This window comes from Oncorhynchus keta, chromosome 27, assembly GCF_023373465.1.
Source record: "Oncorhynchus keta strain PuntledgeMale-10-30-2019 chromosome 27, Oket_V2, whole genome shotgun sequence".
Classification (NCBI taxonomy): Eukaryota; Metazoa; Chordata; class Actinopteri; order Salmoniformes; family Salmonidae; genus Oncorhynchus; species Oncorhynchus keta.
Window position 1 is genome coordinate 45,608,092 of NC_068447.1, and position 21,222 is coordinate 45,629,313.

General features: G+C 39.9%; 2 protein-coding genes across 2 annotated transcripts in view; one reads left to right on the forward strand and one right to left on the reverse strand.

The window, feature by feature from the left end:
* Positions 1 to 14,470, reverse strand: part of LOC118360194 (GPI transamidase component PIG-T-like) — a 33,885-nt gene extending 19,415 nt beyond the window's left edge. The window contains exons 1-8 of the mRNA XM_035739435.2: positions 13,781 to 14,470; positions 12,992 to 13,169; positions 10,726 to 10,853; positions 10,069 to 10,169; positions 9,750 to 9,836; positions 3,537 to 3,624; positions 2,124 to 2,221; positions 1,720 to 1,879 (exon numbers count right to left, since the gene is read on the reverse strand). Of these exons, the coding sequence (XP_035595328.1) occupies positions 1,720 to 1,879; positions 2,124 to 2,221; positions 3,537 to 3,624; positions 9,750 to 9,836; positions 10,069 to 10,169; positions 10,726 to 10,853; positions 12,992 to 13,169; positions 13,781 to 14,324 (1,384 nt within the window). The 5' untranslated portion in view covers positions 14,325 to 14,470. The remainder of the gene's footprint in view (positions 1 to 1,719; positions 1,880 to 2,123; positions 2,222 to 3,536; positions 3,625 to 9,749; positions 9,837 to 10,068; positions 10,170 to 10,725; positions 10,854 to 12,991; positions 13,170 to 13,780) is intronic.
* Positions 14,471 to 14,506: 36 nt separating this feature from the next.
* LOC118360195 (phosphatase and actin regulator 3-like) overlaps positions 14,507 to 21,222 on the forward strand; it is a 58,307-nt gene continuing 51,591 nt past the window's right edge. The window contains exon 1 of the mRNA XM_035739438.2: positions 14,507 to 15,616. The gene's annotated coding sequence lies outside the window, so the exon portion shown is untranslated. The remainder of the gene's footprint in view (positions 15,617 to 21,222) is intronic.

Below are 21,222 nucleotides of genomic sequence, written 5' to 3' on the forward strand. Positions count from 1 at the left end.
ACCGTGAAGCACGGGGGTGGCAGCATCATGTTGTGGGGGGTGCTTTGATGCAGGAGGGACTGGTGCACTTCACAAAATAGATGGCATCATGAGGAAAATAAATGATGTGGATATATTGAAGCAACATCTCAAGACATCAGTCAGGAAGTTGAAGCATGGTCACAAATGTGTCTTCCAAATGGACAATGACCCCAAGCAATACTTCCAAAGTTGTGACAAAATGGCTTAATGACAATGAAGTCAAGTTATTGGAGTGGCCATCACAAAGCCGTGACCTCAATCTTATAGAAAATGTGTGGGCAGAACTAAAAAAAGTTTGCAAGCAAGGAGGCCTACAAACCTGACTCAGTTACACCAGCTCTGTCAGGAGGAATGGGCCAAAATTCACCCAACTTATTGTGGGAAGCTTGTGTAAGGCTACCCAAAACATTTGACCCAAGTTAAGTCATTTAAAGGCAATACTTCCAAATACTTATTGAGTGTATGTAAACTTCTGACCCACTGGGAATGTGATAAAAGCTGAAATAAATCACTACTATTATTCTGACATTTCATATCTTAAAATAAAGTGGTGATCCTAACTGACCAAAGACAGGGAATTGTTACAACAATTAAAATGTCAGGAATTGTGAAAAAGTTAGTTTAAATATTTGTTTAAGGTGTATGTAAACTTCTGACTTCAAATGTATATAATTCACAAGTGATATTCTATTCTTGATCGAATCTTGTCTTTACATATAGTAAATAAGGTGTGAGAAATTTGTTTTGATTTAGAATGGACCATTACCATGCACCGGTCTTGAAACCAGTGTTCATTTTCATGCCAGCCAGATTGTTTATCTTCCAAACAGGAGCATAGCCTATGTGCTTAATATTAGGAAAGTTAAGAAATAAATATAGTAGGCCAAGCCTATAGAAAGCTGATGGGATCCTCCTCTCTTTAGTAGAGGCCATCACTCTTGTTTTCTCCCGCAATTGCATAACCTACAGAAATGTTGCACAACATGAGCTCATGGGCTTTCATTTAGTGTTTGTTCAGATTTTCAAACACATTTGCATTGATGTCAAAGTGATTAGAGGGACAAAAGAGTGCTGAGTATGCCAGGCAGTCAGCAAGTTTGGTAGGCTACTAATGATCAACAGCAGCATCAGAGCTTGGAGAAGCCTAATTAACATGACTAAGCGGTCATGTGGAATTTGACTGTCTTCATGACTCGTGACCGCCGGAGTGGCGGTAATACGGTCACCGCAACAGCCCTGGCAGCAACTGCAAATTATACTAGTAACATTGTATTAACATGCAGTTTCTTAGTATTTTAGTAACTGCATAATAATTGTATTGTAAATGGGGTTGAGCAGTTTTTGTAATTATACAAGACTGATAGGGATTGTTCCTTATTCCACTTGTGTAACAGCAATTTGTGAAGGGAGGGGAACAGACAGTCGAGGGAAAGAACATATTTTCGGGAATTAAAACGCAGCTCACGTGTTGTGTTCACTAGGGTAGCCTAGTGGTTAGAGCGTTGGACTAGTAACCGGAAGGTTGTGAGTTCAAACCCCCGAGCTGACAAGGTACAAATCTGTCGTTCTGCCCCTGAACAGGCAGTTAACCCACCCACTGTTCCTAGGCCGTCATTGAAAATAATAATTTGTTCTTAACTGACTTGCCTGGTTAAATAAAGGTTAAAAAAAATAAAAATAAAAAAACTGGTCACTCACCACTCTCGGCTGCTCGCCAGCGCAGCAGCATGTTGAGGGAGCGTGTTTGTCCGAACGTGGCCTGGTTAGTGAGGTCATAAACCGAGTAGGTTCTCCGGTCCCCAAGCACCACAGCCTGGCTGAGCAGGGGAGTGGTTGGGCTCAGCTCAAACAGCTCTCCCTGTAGGGGAAATACAACAACACCTGCCTGCATAATTACCAGAGAATAACACTTCTCCATAGTGTTGTCTGATGTTTTAGAGTTAACAAATCACACACATGCAAGCATTCATATACAAAGACAAAATATTGATTCGCCAATCAATGAATTAACAATAATGCGTATGCGCTCAAGAGTAAAATTATCTGCCAACTGAATAAAATGTGGAGTTGGGTAAAGTTAACAGTCATGTAAAGATGCAGACCTGAGGGTTGTCTGTGACATCCACGTACACTTTACTGGAGGAGGCCAGCGGGCAGGCTTCAGTCAGGGTGCGAGAGAACATCTTGAACAGGGACCACTCTGTCAAAAAACACCCAATAACCAACATCACCATTGTAACATCACATTCATCTTGGCCCCTTTTTGTATTTAAAAAAAGGTATTGAACAGTCTTTTTCAAGGAGCACAGAAAGGTCCATGTCTGTACACCGCATTAGACATAAGCAACTTTTATATGAAAAGTTCTTTATTTCTTTCATTTTATTGTTTCACTAACGGGTTTTGCAACTTTAAAAATGCACTTTAAATCAAGGTTGATTTTATTTGAAAAACATGCCCTTTTTGCTTTGTATCAATCCAGCTAGAACGCAAATCCACCTCCCTGGGTTGTGGGGTATCCAAATGTTTATACCGTCCTTCTCTCATCACGGGACTTACAGTATTACCGTCTTAGTACACACGGGGCGCACATTTTTCTTTTTTTAAAAGACCACAGGGGGCGACCATTACCAGAAGGCTAAGAACATTTGAAAATAAACTAATTGCAAAGACAGGCAATCCAGCTCATAATGTCTATACAAGTGTAGGTAGGAGCCACTGAATGTAATGTTTGGTGAGTCTGGGCATTTTCAAACAAATATGAACGAGACACAATGTGCAAAAGAACAACGTTTTGATGCATGCTTGTCTGAAGGAAGAATAGTGCTGGCTCTGGAGCAACATGTGTACACACTGAGTCTGTGGGGAGTCGCTATGGCCACGGGCCTGCCTGCTCTGCTCAGGGAAGAGGGGGAAGAAGCGGACGGGCCGAGAATGGAGAGGGGGAAAAAATAAACGCAAGGAAATCAAGATGGCAGCAGTGGCAACTGTACAGATATATATGACGCCCAATCTCCTTATTAATTCAGCCACTTACTTAGCTAACTAGCAAGTTAAACCAAATACACAGCTGGACTCAGGAGAAAGGTCAAATGAAGAACGCAATCTGCTTAATCTCCTAATTTATTACACTGCAGGTATTTGCTTAAAAAGCAAAAAATATTCAGATTTATTGAAAAACTTCAAATAGTTGACAGTATTGAAAAACCATCCAGTACTTTTCCCCCCAAATACTCCTGTATACAGAACATATATGATATACCTTTCAAGCCTTGCACCTACATGAATCGGTGGAAGGTACAGTAGATTTTGGTAACACCGGTGTGTTTTAGCAATAGTGGGGTGAAATTGCTGATACCATTTTCACACTATCATGCAGACCCGAACCGTACTGTGCTGGCTCTGTTATTTTCCAGCAAATATATGGTGGATGCATAAACAGGCCACTGCAGTACAGTTCGGCTCAGCTTAGGTGTGTGTGAAAGGGGTATAATATTGAATGCAAGAGACCTCTCACCTCGTTTGCCCTGGCCAGAGGTGTGCAGGTCGAACACCACGTTCAGTGTCTGTCTCAGCTCCCACACTGTGGATTTGCACTTCCAGTCCTGAAACAACCGTAGAGTGTCATATCAAGGCTGGGGCTCATCAAAAGTGACAAGATTTCAAATGGGATTAGGATAGGATGGAAAGATGTAACATGGAAGGAGAAACCAGTGGTTTTGTTTGAGACAATGAAGACCGTGAGACAATTAACGAAGATTCTCTATTCCTACACTCTTACATTAAAAAATGACTACGACCAACTACACTGAACAAAAATATGAACATGTAACGTGTTGGTCCCATTTTTCATGAGCTGAAATAAAATATCACAGAAATGTTCCATATGCACTGAAGCTTATTTCATATCCCAAAAGAAATATTCTCTCACTATAATACATTTGAATAGAATATTCTCTCACTATAATACATTTGAATAGAAAGTTAACAAAAATAGATAGCTATTTTCCTTTCCATGGTAGCAAGATCTATCTATTTGTGGAAAGAATTCACACCGATTTAACTTTTTAGTCATATCCCAGGTTACCTGTTTGCTTATGGCCTTGCCTACACCTAGCGACTTGCTTTTTAAACGATATGAGCAAAAAAAATACATTTTATTTGGAAAGGCAAGCCAGACAAAATTAAAATGGGCCCATTTCTAGAATTAATTTGAATTCGGAGGGCATTAGAACTTACACAAAAGTTCTACTTAAATCAGAACTGGTTCTCTAGCAGATTAGTAAGAATGTCTCAACGCAAGTTCAATAACGGCCTTCTTCCCTTAATTCAAATTAAAACCTCTCACATTCGGTTATTTGAAAAGTAAATCTCAAAAAAAGTCCTCAACTGGCAGCTTCATTAAATAGTACCCGCAAAACACAAGTCTCAACGTCAACAGTGAAGCGGCAACTCTGTCCAGTGTCTGTGTTCTTTTGCCCATCTTAATCTTTTCTTTTTATTGGCTAGTCTGACATATGGCTTTTTCTTTGCAACTCTGCCTAGAAGGCCAGCACCCCGGAGTCGCCTCTTCACTGTTGACATTGAGATTGGTGTTTTGCGAGTATTATTTAATGAAGTCTCAAACTAGACACTAATGTACTTGTCCTCTTGCTCAGTTGTGCACTGGGGCATACCACTCCTCTTTCTATTCTGGTTATTCCATTTCTCGCATGGAATAGCCTTCATTTCTCAGAACACTGACGAGTTTCAGAAGAAAGTTCTTTGTTTCGGGCCATTTTGAGCCTGTAATCAAACCCACAAATGCTGATGCTCCAGATACTCAACAGATGGCCAGTTTTATTGCTTCTTTGTGTGTGTAAATAACACCAGTGAAAAGTTTGGACACGCCTACTCATTCAAGGGATTTTCTTTATTTTTACTACTTTCCACATTGTAGAATGATAGAAGATATCAGAACTATGAAATAACACACATGGAATATTGTAGTAACCAAAAAAAAGTTTCACACACACATACAGTCAAAGTCAGAAGTTTACATACACTTAGGTTGAAGTCATTAAAACTTGTTTTTCAACCACTCCACAAATTTCTTGTTAACAAACTATAGTTTTGGCAAGTCAGTTAGGACATCTACTTTGTGCATGACAAGATGTTTACAGACAGATTATTTCACTTAATCACAATTCCAGTGGGTCCGAAGATTACATACACTAAGTTGACTGTGCCTTTAAACAGCTTGGAAAATTCCAGAAAATGATGTAATGGCTTTAGAAGCTTCTGACAGGCTAATTAACATAATTTGAGTCAATTGGAGGTGTACTTGGGGATGTATTTCAAGGCCTACCTTCAAACTCAATGCCTCTTTGCTTGACATCATGGGAAAATCAAAAGAAATCAGCCAATACTTCAGAAAACATTGTAGACCTCCACAAGTCTGGTTCATCCTTGGGAGCAATTTCCAAACGCCTGAAGGTACCACATTCATCTGTACAAACAATAGTACGCAAGTATAAACACCATGGGACCACGCAGCTGTCAATCCGCTCATGAAGGAGATGCGTTCTGTCTCCTAGAGATTAATGTACTTTGATGCGAAAAGTGCAAATCAACCCCAGAACAACAGCAAAGGACCTTGTGAAGACAGGTACAAAAGTATCTATATCCACAGTAAAACGAGTCCTATGTCAACTTAGCACGGAAGAAGCCACTATCAGGTTGAGTGGCCTGCTCCAAAACCACCATAAAAAAGCCAGACTACTGTTTGCAACTGCACATGGGGACAAAGATCGTACTTTTTGGAGAAATGTCCTCTGGTCTGATGAAAAAGAAATAGAACTGTTTAGCCATAATGACCATTATGTTTGGAGGGAAAAGGGCGGCTTGCAAGACAAAAAACACCATCCCAACCGTGAAGCACTAGGGTGGCAGCATCATGTGCTTTGCTGCAGGAGGGACTGTCGCACTTCACAAAATAGATGGCATCATGAGGAAAGGAAATTATGTGGATATGTATTGAAGCAACATCTCAAGACATCAGTCAGGAAGTTAAAGCTTGGTCGCAAATGGGTCTTCCAAATGGAGAAGGACCCCCAAGCATACTTCCAAAGTTGTGGCAAAAAGGCTTAAGGACAACAAAGTCAAGCTATTGGAGTGGCCATCACAAAGCTCTGACCTCAATCCTATATTAAATTTGCGGGCAGAACTGAAAAAGCGTGTGCGAGCAAGGAGGCCCACAAACCTGACTCAGTTGCACCAGCTCTGTCAGGAGGATTGGGACAAAATTCACCCAACTTATTGTGGGAAGCTTGAGGAAGACTACCCGAAACATTTGACCCAAGTTAAACAATTTATAAGACAATGCTACCAAATACTAATTGCATGCATGTAAACTTCTGACCCACTGTGAATGTGATTAAAGAAATAAAAGCTGAAATAAAAATATATATATATCTACTATTATTCTGACATTTCACATTCTTAAAATAAAGTGGTGATCCTAACTAACCTAAGACAGGGAATTTTTACTTGGATTAAATGTCAAGAATTGTTAAAAACTGAGTTTAAATGTATTTGGCTAAGATGTATGTAAACTTCCGACTTCAACTATAATATACAGTATATCACAAAAGTGAGTACACCCCACAAATTTTGTAAATATTTGAGTATATCTTTTCATGTGACAACACTGAAGAAATGACACTTTGCTACAATGTAAATTAGTGAGTGTACAGCTTGTATAACAGTGTAAATTAGTGAGTGTACAGCTTGTATAACAGTGTAAATTAGTGAGTGTAAAGCTTGTATAACAGTGTAAATTAGCTGTTCCCTCAAAATAACTCAACACACAGCCATTAATGTCTAAACCGCTGGCAACAAAAGTGAGTACACCCCTAAGTGAAAATGTCCAAATTGGCCCTAAAGTGTCAATATTTTGTGTGGCCACCATCATTTTCCAGCACTGCCTTAACCCTCTTGGGCATGGAATTCACCAGAGCTTCACAGGTTGCCACTGGAGTCCTCTTCCACACCTCCATGACGACATCCCGGAGCTGGTGGATGTTAGAGACCTTGCACTCCTCCACCTTCCGGTTGATGATGCCCCACAGATGCTCAATCAGGTTTAGGTCTGGAGACATGCTTGGCCAGTCCATCACCTTTACCCTCAGCTTCTTTAGCAAGGCAGTGGTCGTCTTGGAGGTGTGTTTGGGGTCATTATCATGTTGGAATACTGCCCTGCGGCCCAGTCTCCGAAGGGAGGGGCTCATGCTCTGCTTCAGTATTGCACAGTACATGTTGGCATTCATGGTTCCCTCAATGAACTGTAGCTCCCCAGTGCCGGCAGCACTCATGCAGTCCCAGACCATGACACTCCCACCACCATGCCTGACTGTAGGCAAGACACACTTGTCTTTGTACTCCTCACCAGGTTGTCGCCACACACGCTTGACACCATCTGAACCAAATAAGTTTCTTGGTCTCATCAGACCACAGGACATGGTTCCAGTAATCCATGTCCTTAGTCTGCTTGTCTTCAGCAAACTGTTTGTGGGATTTCTTGTGCATCATCTTTAGAAGAGGCTTCCTTCTGGAACGACAGCCATGCAGACCAATTTGATGCAGTGTGACCCCCCACCCCTTCAACCTCTGCAGCAATGCTGGCAGCACTCATATGTCTATTTCCCAAAGACAACTTCTGGATATGACGCTGAGCACGTGCACTCAACTTCTTTGGTCGACCATGGCAAGGCCTGTTCTGAGTGGAACCTGTCCAGTTAAACCGCTGTATGGTCTTGGCCACCGTGCTGCAGCTCAGTTTCAGGGTCTTGGCAATCTTCTTATAGCCCAGGCCATCTTTATGTAGAGCAACAATTATTTTTTTCAGATTCTCAGAGAGTTCTTTGCCATGAGGTGCCATGTTGAACTTCCAGTGACCAGTCAGTATGAGGGAGTGTGAGAACGATGACACAAAATTTAACACACCGGAGACCTTGTAACACTAATGAGTCACATGACACCAGGGAGGGAAAATGGCTAATTGGGCCCAATTTGGACATTTTCACGGGGTGTACTCACTTTTGTTGCCAGCGGTTTAGCAAATTTACACTGTTATACAAGCTGTACACTCACTACTTTACATTGTAGCTAAGTGTCATTTCTTCAGTGTTGTCACATGAAAAGATATACTCAAATATTTACAAAAATGTGAGGGGTGTACTCACTTTTGTGATATACTGTGTGTGCCTAATATATATATATATACACACACACACAGCAAAAAAAGGAATGTCCACTCACTGTCAACTGCATTTATTTTCAGCAAAATTGACATGTGTAAATATTTGCATGAACATAACATGATTCAACAACTGAGACAGACTGAACAAGTCCCACAGACACGTGACTAACAGAAATTGAATAATGTGTCCCTGGACAAAGGGGGAGGGAGGTCAAAACCAAAAGTAACAGTCAGCATCTGGTGTGGGCACCAACTACATTCAGTACTACAGTGCATCTCCTCCTCATGGACTGCACAATATTTGCCAGTTCTTGCTGTGAGATGTTACCCCCCTCTTCAAACAAGGCACCTGCAAGTTCCCGGACATTTCTCGGGGGAATGGCCCTAGCCCTCAACCTCCGATCCAACAGGTCCCAGGCGTGCTCAATGGGATTGAGATCCGGGCTCGTCGCTGGCCATGGCAGAACACTGACATTCCTGTCTTGCAGGAAATCACGCACAGAATTAGAACTATGGCTGGTGGCATTGTCATGCTGGAGGGTCATGTCAGGATGAGCCTGAAGGAAGAGTACCACATGAGGGAGGAGGATGTCTTCCCTGTAACGCACAGCGTTGAGATTGCCTGCAATGACAACAAGCTCCGTCCGATGATGCTGTGACACATCGCCCCAGACCATGATGGACCCTCCACCTCCAAATCGATCCCGCTCCAAAGTACAGGCCTCAGTGTAACGCTCATTCCTTCAACGATAAACACGAATGCCGTACAACAGGCCTACAAGCCCTCAGTCCAGCCTCTCTCGGCCTATCCCTCCATCAGTCTGAGCACTAATGGAGGGATTGTGTGTTCCTGGTGTAACTCGGACAGTTGTTGTTGCCATCCTGTACCTGTCCCGCAGGTGTAATGTTTGGATGTACTGATCCTGTGCGGGTGTTGTTACACGTAGTCTGCCACTGCGTGGATGATCAGCTGTCCGTCCTGTCTCCATGTAGCTCTGTCTTAGGCGTCACACAGTACGGACATTGCAATTTATTGGCCACACCTGCAGTCCTCATTGCAGCATGCCCAAGGCACATTAACACAGATGAGCAGGGACCTTGGACATCTTTCTTTTGGTGTTTTTCAGAGTCAATAGAAAGGCCTCTTCAGTGTCCTAAGTTCTCATAACTGTGACCTTAATTGCCTACAGTCTGTAAGCTGTTAGTGTCTTAACGACCGTTCCACAGGAGCATGTTCATTAATTGTTTATGGTTCATTGAACAAGCATGAGAAACAGTGTTAAAACCCTTTACAATTAAGATCTGGGAAGTTATTTTGATTTTTACAAATTATCTTTGAAAGACAGGGTCCTGAAAAGGGACGTTTCTTTTTTTGCTGAGTTTATGTTTTTATATATATATAGCTTTGTCATTATGGGGTATTGGGTTTAGATTGATGAGGTGTTCTAAAACTTTTGACCGGTAGTGTATGTGCACTACAAACTGTATTACCTGACACACAGGTCTGAAGTGTAGAGCCTGGGAGTGGAAGCTGCTGTGGAAGAGTTTCTCAGACTTCATCAGGACTGCCAGACCAGCCTAGTGGAAGGAGGGGCAACATGAATGACATGGTTAATCACCACACACACACAAAGTTAACTACAAGAAATTGATCACAAAAATAACCACCCAAAGCCAAACACATAAGCCAAGAAGGAAGCCATTGCACACATAGGAGTTATGACAGACTTCAGATGTATTGTACAAAAGTCTAAAAGCTTTGGCTAGATGCAACTTTCATAAGAGCATCAAACATAAGACAGACAGGTACCTTGGAGCCACAGGGGAGGAGTTTCTTCCACGGAGTCAGGTTCTCAGTACAGACGATCTCCCGTGGCAACACAGCATAGCGGAGGAAGCGCTGGTCTGTTACTGATTAGAGGACACAAAGAAGGTACATGAAACGACAAAAAAAAAAAATCAACAGACAAGACATTATGGAGAGTCACACATCACTACTGTAGTGTCTCACATCTTTAACTCACTTCTTTGAGATTCCTTTTGAGTACATATGACAAAAATATGGCAGTTCTAAAGCACTGCCCTCTGTTCAGGAGTAGGATTCATACCCCACCAGGGCTGGTAAGATTGCAGGCTTATATTCTAGCAAAGATGCACACCTGAATATGACTAGTTAGGTAGTTGAATGGGGTGTTTAACCGCTTGGCTTGAGTAAAAACTCCCCCCATACCAGACATAGGATTGCCCACCCCTGCTGTAAAGACTAATGGCATTGTCTTTTCAGTTTGCCATAACAATAAAGCATTGGTTGGCACGGGATCATTATTCATGGTCACACCGTAGAAGTCTTCCTTTACTGGACAATTACAGATGGTACCTCTGTGTCACTCTGGTGCTTCATGAGCACTGCTCTCAGTTCAGAGGTAGGCGAGCTACTGTAGAGACTGTTGAGTGTGAGGAAACGTACCGTTGCCCAAGCCAAGAGGTTTGAAGGAGGCACTGGGCTGCACCGTGTTGGTGGAGTCAATGAAGTTCAGGGAGGCACAGAAGATCCCTGAGAGAACGTTGGTCAGCTCCTTCCAGGCACCGTCCACACTATAAGACAAAGGATCAAACGAAGGGTACAGTTACAGGGCCTTGAGAAATAATTCACACCTTGGTTTTTTTCTCTCCACATTTTGTTGTGTTACAGCCTGAATTTAAAATTGAAATTGTGTCACTGATCTACATACAATACCCCATAATGTCAAAGTGGAAATGTGTTTTTATAAATGTTTACAAATTAATTTAAAAAATGAAAAGCTGAAATGTCTTCAACTAATAAGTACTCAACCCTTTTGATATGGCAAGCCTAAAGTTCAGGAGTATAAATGTACTTAACAAGTCACGTAATAAGTTGCATGGATTCACTATGTGCAAAAATAGTGTTTAACATGTTTAAAATCACTACCCTACTGGTGTACCCCACACATACAATTATCTTTAAGGTCCAAGGTGAACAGCACGGATTCAACTACAAAGACCAGGGAGGTTGTCCTATCGTTCGCAAACAAGGGCACTTACTTAGAAGGAAGATGGATTAAAAGAAAAAGCAGACATTGAATATCCCTTTGAGCATGGTGCAGTTATTCATTTTACACTTTGGATGGTGTAACAATACGCCCAGTCACTACAAAGACATAGGCGACCGTCCTAAATCAGTTGCTGGAAAGGAAGGAAACCACTCAGGGATTTCACCAGGAGGCCAATGGGGATTTTAAAACAGCTAAAACATGACTCTGACAAAAGATAATGGAGGATGGATCAACAAAATTGTAGTTAGGCCTACTCCACAATACTAAAATAAAGGAGAGTGAAAAGAAGGAAGCATGTACAGAATACAAATATTCAAAAATATGCATCTTGTTTGCAATAAGGCACTAAAGTAAGACTGCAAAAAATGTGACAAAGAAATTAACTTTATGTCCTGGATACAAAGCATTATGTTTAGGGCAAATCCAACAACACATGAAAGTTTTTTTAGGATAAAAAGAAACAGAATAGAGCTAAGCACAGGCAAAATCCTAGAGGAAAACCTGGTTCAGTCTGCTTTCCAACAGACACTGGGAGATCAATTAATCTTTCAGCAGGACAATAACCTAGAACACAATACACTGGAGTTGCTGAGCAAGTTCACATTGAATGTTCCTGAGTTATAGTTTACTTAAAAAAAAAAAAAGTCTTGAAAATATATGGCAAGACTTAAAAAATGTCTGTCTAGCAACGACCAAAAACTAACTTGACAGAGCTTGACATGTTTTAAAATAATAAAATGGGCTAACATTGTACAATCCAAGTGTGCAAAGCTCTTAAGACTTACCAGAAAGAATCACAGCTGTAAACGCTGCCAAAGGTGATTTAACACAAACGATATAAATCAAGATAGTGAAGATAATTATTTTGTGTATATCATTGACAAAAACAAAAAAACAAAAAAACATTTTAATCCCACTTTGTAACAACAAAATGTGTAAAAATTCAAGGGGTGTGAATACTTTCTGAAGGCACTGGATCATTGACGTCAGTGGACATTCACTTTAATAGACAACTCGATCACTTTAATGCCCATATAGTTTGGGAGAATGGTAGTATCTGCAACCAGCCACAAGATAGACATGCCTGTCAAATGTTGTGATATGTTCATGGGCGAAGACTCAATGGAGCAAATAATAGTGGTACCTGCGGTCATAGTTTACGAAATGGGTGAGACTACAGGGTCGTTCCATATGATTTCAACCACTTTCTGACAGCACCCATTTTGATTTGGACGAAACCTTCCATACATGTTTGCCCATGGTAGAAGTAGTCAGAAAGGGACTTTTTGGAACTGAATGCCAAAACAGTCAGGAGATAGAGGTGCTCAAATTTGAACCATTTTGCATACCCCACCATGATTCATCACTGGAAAATAGAAATGGTTGAGTTTGACATCCATTTGAAGTCACTTTCTGACAACTTCTTCCGTGGGACAAAATGTATGGAAGGTTTCATTCAAATCAAAAGGGGTACAGCCGAAAAGTGATTAAAATCATGAACAAGCCGAGAGCCACACATATGTATTCATACAGCCCCTGTTGACACCAGAACCGACTAACAATGATTCAACAGATCTAAAGCTACTCCATTATCTTCTACAATAAAGAAAGTGAACTTGTAGGGATAAATAAATACACAGTTATATTATATGTACTCACTCAGTGACAGTGTCCTGGAACCATACCCACAGTTCAGCACCAGGGGGCGATGGTAGGAATGGCTGGCCCCACTGCATGGTCCTCCAGTAGCCCTGAGTGAAGGAGATGTGGAGCTCACGCACAGAGAACTTTGAAATCACCTGGCCGAGCGACTTTGGGAAGAGTCGGTAGTGGGAGACTGAAAATGAACATTTGGGAGGAAACAGTGAGTTTCATAGAACACTAATATGTTGACTTGATATGTAGTTCATAAAATCCATCCTTGAGTTTAGGGGTGTGCACGTACCAGATCTAGGCCTATAATCTCCCAAAAGTGTGCACTGGACAGTGGACATACCTCATACAAATTAGGCCTAGGTCCTATGTACTGATGACAATGAATGCACGGCTAGTCAACATAGCACAGCGGCAATAAGACACCTGGTTCAACTATTCAACTTATCAAGCCCTTGACTGGTTGAATAAAATGTTTAGTGCTGGACTGGAACAAAAGCCTGCTCTGTGAGTCTACAGGACCATGACGAAATTCAGTGGAGGCTGCTGAGGGGAGGACGGCTCATAATAATGGCTGTAACGGAGCGGAAGGAATGGCATCAGACACCGGGAAACCATGTCTTCCATACCATTTCACTTACTCTGCTCCTGCCCTTACCACGAGCCTGTCCTCCCCAATTAAGATGCCACCAACCTCCTGTGCTGGATATGCACTGACAACTGGTGGTGTCCCTGTGTGACTACTTGATAAATTATGTGATTGACCCACACATCATATTGAACCACAATATTTACCTTTACTTCCTCGTAAGAAGTCTGTATCCCACATGGTGCGGAACTGGAAGCTGGCATAGATATCCCCAGAATGCAATGGTCTGATCACCAACTCTTCCTGAAACTGATCTTTTGCGGGCGTTGGTGGAGGGACGTCTGGGGTTTGCATGGTGTCAGGGACATGGTCAGCTTCTTTGACCTCGGTAGCCTCCCATTGCCTCTCCTCTTCCGCTGCCTCTTGGGTTTGGTCTTTTGCATACGGTGCTGGACGACTGTCAAGGTTTTGCATGGTATCATGGACATGGTCAGCCTTGTTGTCGCTTGGGGCATCTGCGGGATTCGTTTCGGCCTCCCATTGCCTCTCCTCTTCAGCGGCCTGGGTTTGGTCCTCGGTTTTAGTTGATCGCAGTGACGTGCCTATATTCGCCTTCCGTGCAGTATCAACGGCCACGCTTTCAGCATCTTTCACATGATTTGTGTCTTCTATGTCCGCTCTAACAAACACATATGTTAATCCACAAAGAACGAACACCAGCATAAAAATATTGCACCTGTGCGCTGCCATTTTTCCGATTGTTGAACAATCAGCGTGCCATTAGCAACACTAAAAGAGTACTTCCGGCTCACGAAATAGCGAGATGTTTCAAAATAAAACTCCCCTACGTAATAATAGAAAAGTGTCAATAACCTGTATCTATTCACGATACATGGAAAATAATTGTCTAAAGATTAATGAAGCATGTTTGTTTATATTTATGTGACATTTGCATTACATTTGGGTTTTAAACGTGTTACATTTGGGTTTTAAAATAAATGCCCCAAATGAATCACTTTATATGTAACACATATTAACTTAAAGAGCAAAAACTATTATTTTATATTATTATATTACTAAATTATGGGTGCCACAGTAAACGTATTTTGGGGAATACTAAGTAGGGTCTGTAGAATGTATATATGGTGTCATTTCATGGTGCCGAATAATACGGAGTGTTGCTGGCCTTTTACTGTGGTCAAACACCTTAAAATCGGTGCATGGATACTGTTTGGGGGGATGCTCAAGATGGCGGCATGAGGTGGTTTAACATTTCTAGCTGAGGACCAATTTGCGGGTTTTCTCACAAGGTTTATAGTTTTCGACTGCAGTTGAATTTTTTTTTTTTTTTCACAAAAATAATTAATGAATCAAACTGTAATTAATTAATCAAACTGATTAATTACAACTTTTGAAGATTTCCAACGAACAAGCTAACGTTAGTTACCGAAAAGTCTCAGCGTGTGTAGTTAAGTTAGCCTGCTAACGTCTTCATAGCTTGTAGCATGGAGTCAGGACATGACCAAACTGTTGCTGAGATAATGGATGTTGAAACTTCCAAGGAGAAAAGAGGCATTGTTGAAACGCACTCATATGCTTGCAGTGTAAAAAAAAAAGGGGATGAATGTGATTCATACCCGAATACCCCAACCAAGGAGCAACTTCCAAAGAAGCTGAGAAGTGAGCCAGCTACAGGACAACATCGTCCGCATCCTCACGGCCAAAATCAAAGAGAGCGCAGATAACATCATGGATTGGGTGTAAAAGAACACTAACAGTATCGTTAACCTGAAGAAATCAATTGATTTCAGTGCTGAGGAAGTAAACACTCTGAAGCAGCAGAACGCAACATTGAACATTCAGGTTGCAAAGCAAGAGAATGACCTCACTCAAATGGAGTCAAAGGTCAACGAGAATGACCGAATAGTCGAAGATGGAATCTTTGAATTTATGGAATAGCAGGAAAATCTGACGAGAACATCAAAGCAAAAGTGAAGGACATTTGCAGGGCAATAGTCCCTGTGCTGCCATCCTGTTAGGAGGTAACAGATTATTTTATTACAATGGTTAAAATTGATTTTCATTGTGTTCCGTGGTGTTATTCGCCCCCTAGTGGAGCTTTCTGGTACTTAGACTGTACGCAAACAGGAAGTAGAGAATTGTTCTGCAACCATAGAAGCAGCTAAAAACAACGCTTGGCTGCAGGTCTTTCAGTGTAGTTATTTCTTGTCACGCTTCAGCCTTGGAAAATATTCGATTCAAGCATTTAGCTAATGGTGATAATCTTGTTATTGATAGAGTTGCTTACTCAATGTTGGTTGGTTACATTTACTCACACAAATTGCAATGCCTTTCATGTATGCTGTTAGCTGTATTGCTTTGCTCGTGCGTCATGCAAACGAATTGTAAAATATACAATACTGTAGTTTTGTTACTGTTTCTAGTGTAATATGCTTTGTTATTCTACATAGATGGTTGTACATTATTAGAGTAATGAAAGGAGTTAGCCAATTACCATATGAGTAACAATTAGCTATATGGTTTGGCATCATGCCAGATGCATGGTACCTTAGCACGTGCTTTGTATTTATGCAACTTCAAATGTATAATGTACAGCTGCAGTATGTCGGTGGGAATTGAATACTAAAGTATATTCTTTTCTGTATTTTGCAGTTTCACAACATAAACGTTTTCAATATATTAATTCAAGAAAAGTCACGCCTTCAGAGTTTTATTGAAGACTTAGTTGTTGGGAACGCAATTCAAGGGCAGAATAGTCCCGGAGGAGGAGCGAAATGTTGTTGCAGGTTCTCTGGATGTAGTACAACGCCTGGGTAGGCTGAGAGATGGGGGAAAACCAGCCACCACGACCAGTGATCATGAGATTCATCTGTAGGACAGCCAGGGATATGACGTGGAAAAAGTGCAAAGAAAAATGGCTATTTTAAAAATAACAACCTGAGGTTCAAGGAGGATCTGACAGCATTTGATAAAGAAGCTTGGAATCATCTGTCGCTGATGATTGAGAGAGCAGGGAAGGGGAAAAGTGCATACTTTGATGGGAGCTAAGGCTTTTGTTAATGGAAGGGAAATTCACACTGACGCCTAATTTGTTGACTGCTGGATTTATCAAGTGAGTTGTGCAGGACTGAGTTTTATTTGCATTTAATATATTTCTTGAGGAAAGAGCATTGTTTGTGTGAGCCAAACTTTTTTTAAATATATATTTCTTTTATGGCAGGGATATTCGCACTGACACTTAATGTTAGCTTGATGGGTATTTGTTTTACCAATCTATGGTACAATGTTATTTGCAATTGTATTAAAATATATATATTTAGGTCAACCACTTGCGTGGTGCAAAGGACTGTTTTTATTTGCAACTAGTAAGAACTTTTCTTTTTGTGAGAACCCGATTCATGTGAACGTATACACGTTTAATATTCTTCATATATAGTCACTGTGATATTAAATGTATTATTTTGAAAAGGAAATCTTTATTTTTGTATTGTAAGAGTCCTGACTTTTATTTCATTCAAGAAACTCAAATCAAAATCAAATGTATTTATATAGCCCTTCGTACATCAGCTGATATCTCAAAGTGCTGTACAGAAACCCAGCCTAAAACCCCAAACAGCAAGCAATGCAGGTGTAGAAGCACGGTGGCTAGGAAAAACTCCCTAGAAAGGCCAAAACCTAGGAAGAAACCAGGCTATGTGGGGTGGCCAGTCCTCTTCTGGCTGTGCCAGGTGGAGATGTTTTTTTTTTTTTTACCTTTACCTATTTAACCAGGCAAGTCAGTTAAGAACACATTCTTATTTACAATGACGGCCTGGGAACAGTGGGTTAACTGCCTGTTCAGGGGCAGAACGACAGATTTGTACCTTGTCAGCTCGGGGGTTTGAACTTGCAACCTCCCGGTTATTAGTCCAACTCTGTAACCACTAGGCTACTCTGCCGCCCCATTATAACAGAACATGGCCAAGATGTTCAAATGTTCATAAATGACCAGCATGGTCGAATAATAATAAGGCACAACAGTTGAAACTGGAGCAGCAGCACGGTCAGGTGGACTGGGGACAGCAAGGAGTCATCATGTCAGGTAGTCCTGGGGCATGGTCCTAGGGCTCAGGTCTTCCGAGAGAAAGAAAGAGAGAAGGAGAGAAGTAGAGAACACAGGACACCGCATAGGACAGGAGAACTCATGCCTGTTCCACAGATACTGTGTTTTGGATGTGTCAATGGGGGGATGATATTTGGTTTTCATTTGGTACTAACTGGTCAGCAGGTGTCGCTATTTTGAAAGGCAACTTGAAGGGTCATATATTGAGTCATGAAGCAGATAATACAGGGAGATGGATTATACTATTGGTAGATGTCAACCACATTCAATTCATTGTTGGAAATATTTATGCTTCCAATAAGTCAAGTAACTATATTTTATTTAGAGACATTGAGAGGAAAATAAGTACAATTATGTCTAAATTTCCATTGGCCAAAGTAATATGGGGTGGAGATTTTAATACAGTATTACATGATAATCTAGATAGATGGCCCCCTAAGGATAGCAATTCTGTTTGTGAGATAAGGAATATATGTCTACGGTTAGGTGTTCTAGATATTTGGAGACATAAGAACCCAGATGAGATTGTTTACATGGAGTACCAAAGATTTATCTATACAATCCCGTATTGATTTCTGGCTGATATCCGAAGATATGGCTGACAAGGTTGATACAGTCTCAATTGAATCATTGATTTTAACAAGACCACAAAGGGATCTCAATAAAGATATATATGCATGGTTTGTTAACAAAAAAAGTTAGTAAAGGTTACTGGAAAATGAACAAAACACTACTAGAGAATGAAGTATTTAAGAAGGAAGTAGCGGGAATTATTGATAAATACTGGAATTGTGCCTGTGTTATGAATACGTTTGGAAGTTACTGGGAGCTAGTGAAATTTTGGCTATTTCAATGGGGAAAGAAATTGAGAGAGAAAGAATGACATCATAAAGGGAATAATGGATTATACAAAAAAAACTGAACTAACTAATCAAGCTATCATCATTGCAAATGCAGTTAGGCTGTATCTATGAGGAAAGGGCCTGGGGAGCGTTTGTAAGATCAAGACGAAAATGGAAGAGGAAGAGAGAAATACAAAATATTTTGTTAATTTAGAAAAAATAGCGGGCGAAAAGACTTCCAATATGTAAGTTAATGATTAATAATACTCCCCAGAAATCTCTCAGCATGTTGCCCAGTTTTATCAGAATCTATACATCAGCCCAGTCAACTTCCAATATAGATATTGTTTTAGACAATGTAGCCAACATTGCTAAGAAGATAATGATTTCAGGGATTTTTGTGATGAGTTATCTGAAATTGAGATAAAAGACTGTATTAAAAGCCTTAAGGACAATAGGTCCCCTGGAAATGATGGTTTGATAAGCGAGTTTTATAAAGCATTCAATGATAAATTGATTCCTTTCATTCTTGCTATGTTTCAAGAATCAATAGAAAAAGGTGAGTTACCGGCTTCCTTAAAGCAAAGGTGGAATTATTTTGATTCCCAAACCTAATAAGGATACTCTTTATATAGACAACTGGAGACCCATTAGCCTGTTAAATAATGATGGGAAATGATTTGCCCTTGTATTTGCTAAGAGTTTGAAACCAGGCTTGCATCATATAATTGATGAAGAACAATCTGGTTTTATGCATGGTCGACACATTAGTAATAACATTAGGTTGTTCTTAGATGTGATTGACTATAATGACCTCATCCTTGATGATAGTTTTCTTATGTTTGTTGATTGTTATTAAGCTTTCGACACTGTAGAACACGAGTTTATGTTCAAAGCAATATGTTTTTGGGGGTTTGGTCAACTTTATATAGTGGTTGTACTAGCTCTGGAAAATTATCTCACGGGACATCCCAAAGATTTGATATTGGCCGTGGCAATAGGCAGGGCTGCCCAATTAGTCCATTTTTATTGGTTACTCAAATTATGTCTCTTCATACCAAGAAAGGGAATTTTCAATGTGTTTCAGCACTTGGCAATGAATTTAAATAAACTATGTCAACTGGCTGCTGATACCACCATATTTTTGAGAGATAGGAATGTGGTTTCTAAAGCAGTTTCATGTATTGAAGATTTCCTTAGTTTTGGGTTTGAAAATTTATATCAAAAAGTCAGTTTTATTTCCACTCAAGGATTGTGTTTTACGGGAAGTATATGGTATCGCAATTAAAGATAAGGTTACTTATCTTGAAATTGTTATATGCAAGGATGAAAAACAAAGGAGTGAATTAAACTTTAACCCCATTATTGAGAAAACAAATAAGAAATTGAATCTCTGGTTGATTTGAGATATTTCATTATATGGTCGGGTTTTATTGTCCAAAGCTGAAGGGTTATCCAAATCTGTTTATGTGTCGTTATCACTTGACTTACCCCCTAAAATTGTAAAGGACTTAGATAAGATTCTTTAGAATTTTATTTGGAGGAACAAGCCTCACTATCTACGAAAATATATTCTCACTAATACCCAAGAACAAGGAGGTCTTGAGGTTTTCCATTTCAATACACTAAATAATACTTTTAAAATAAATTGGAATCTGAAGTATGTTAAGAACCAGAACAGTATTTGGAATGTCTTCCCTAGGTATGTATTTGACTCTGTTGGTGGTTTAGAATTTTTGCTTCGATGTAATTTTGATGTTGATAAAATCCCAGTAAAGTTGGCCATATTCCATAAGCAGGCAATTTTAGCTTGGATGTTAGTGTATAAACACAATTTTTACCCTCACTTTATATGGAACAACAAAGATATACGATTTTAAAATAACTTTTTTTTTCGTAACTGGTTTGAGAATAAAATGATTTTGGGTGGTCAGTTACTGAATTAGGATGGATATCTACTCTCATATGGGGAATTTCTTGATAAGTTTAAACCCCAAAAGAATATGCAATTGTTTTAGATGTGATTCCAAGGGGGGTTGTAAATCTCTTTTAAATTCCTCTGTGGTTGATGTAAGTAACATAGATTTACATGAAAATATATTAATTGGCAATATTAACATCGAAGATAAATGTAGTAATAAACAGATTAGGAAGTTTGTGATACGACAATTCCCCCAGCAAGATTATTTTGGTCAAATATCTATGGTGATATACAGGGAGGGAAAACATGGAAAATTGCTAACAAATATTGTATCAGTAACATAGTAAAGGACGTTTCATTTAAAATGTTACGTAGAATGTATCCTGTGAAACATGTTTTGTAAAGATTCAAGCTGAATATTGACTAACTGATTTCTGTGGAATGGAGAAGGAGACCATTTGTTTTTTGCCTGTATTTATAGTAGATTTTTTGGGGATTGACATACAGAATTTTGTTACAGGACAGGTTGTACTCTAATGGTTTTGATATGATTTATTTCATAAATTCTGACATAGATAAAGATGAAGTATATTTAATTAAACTGCTTATAATACTAGGTACATTTCAGATTCACAAATGCAAATGGTTTAATTCAAAACCAAACTTGTTTCACTTTATAAATGAACATAAACAATATGGCACTACTTTAACTAAAATGAAAAACAAAAAAGGCAATTCAAACGTATATTATTAATGAATATG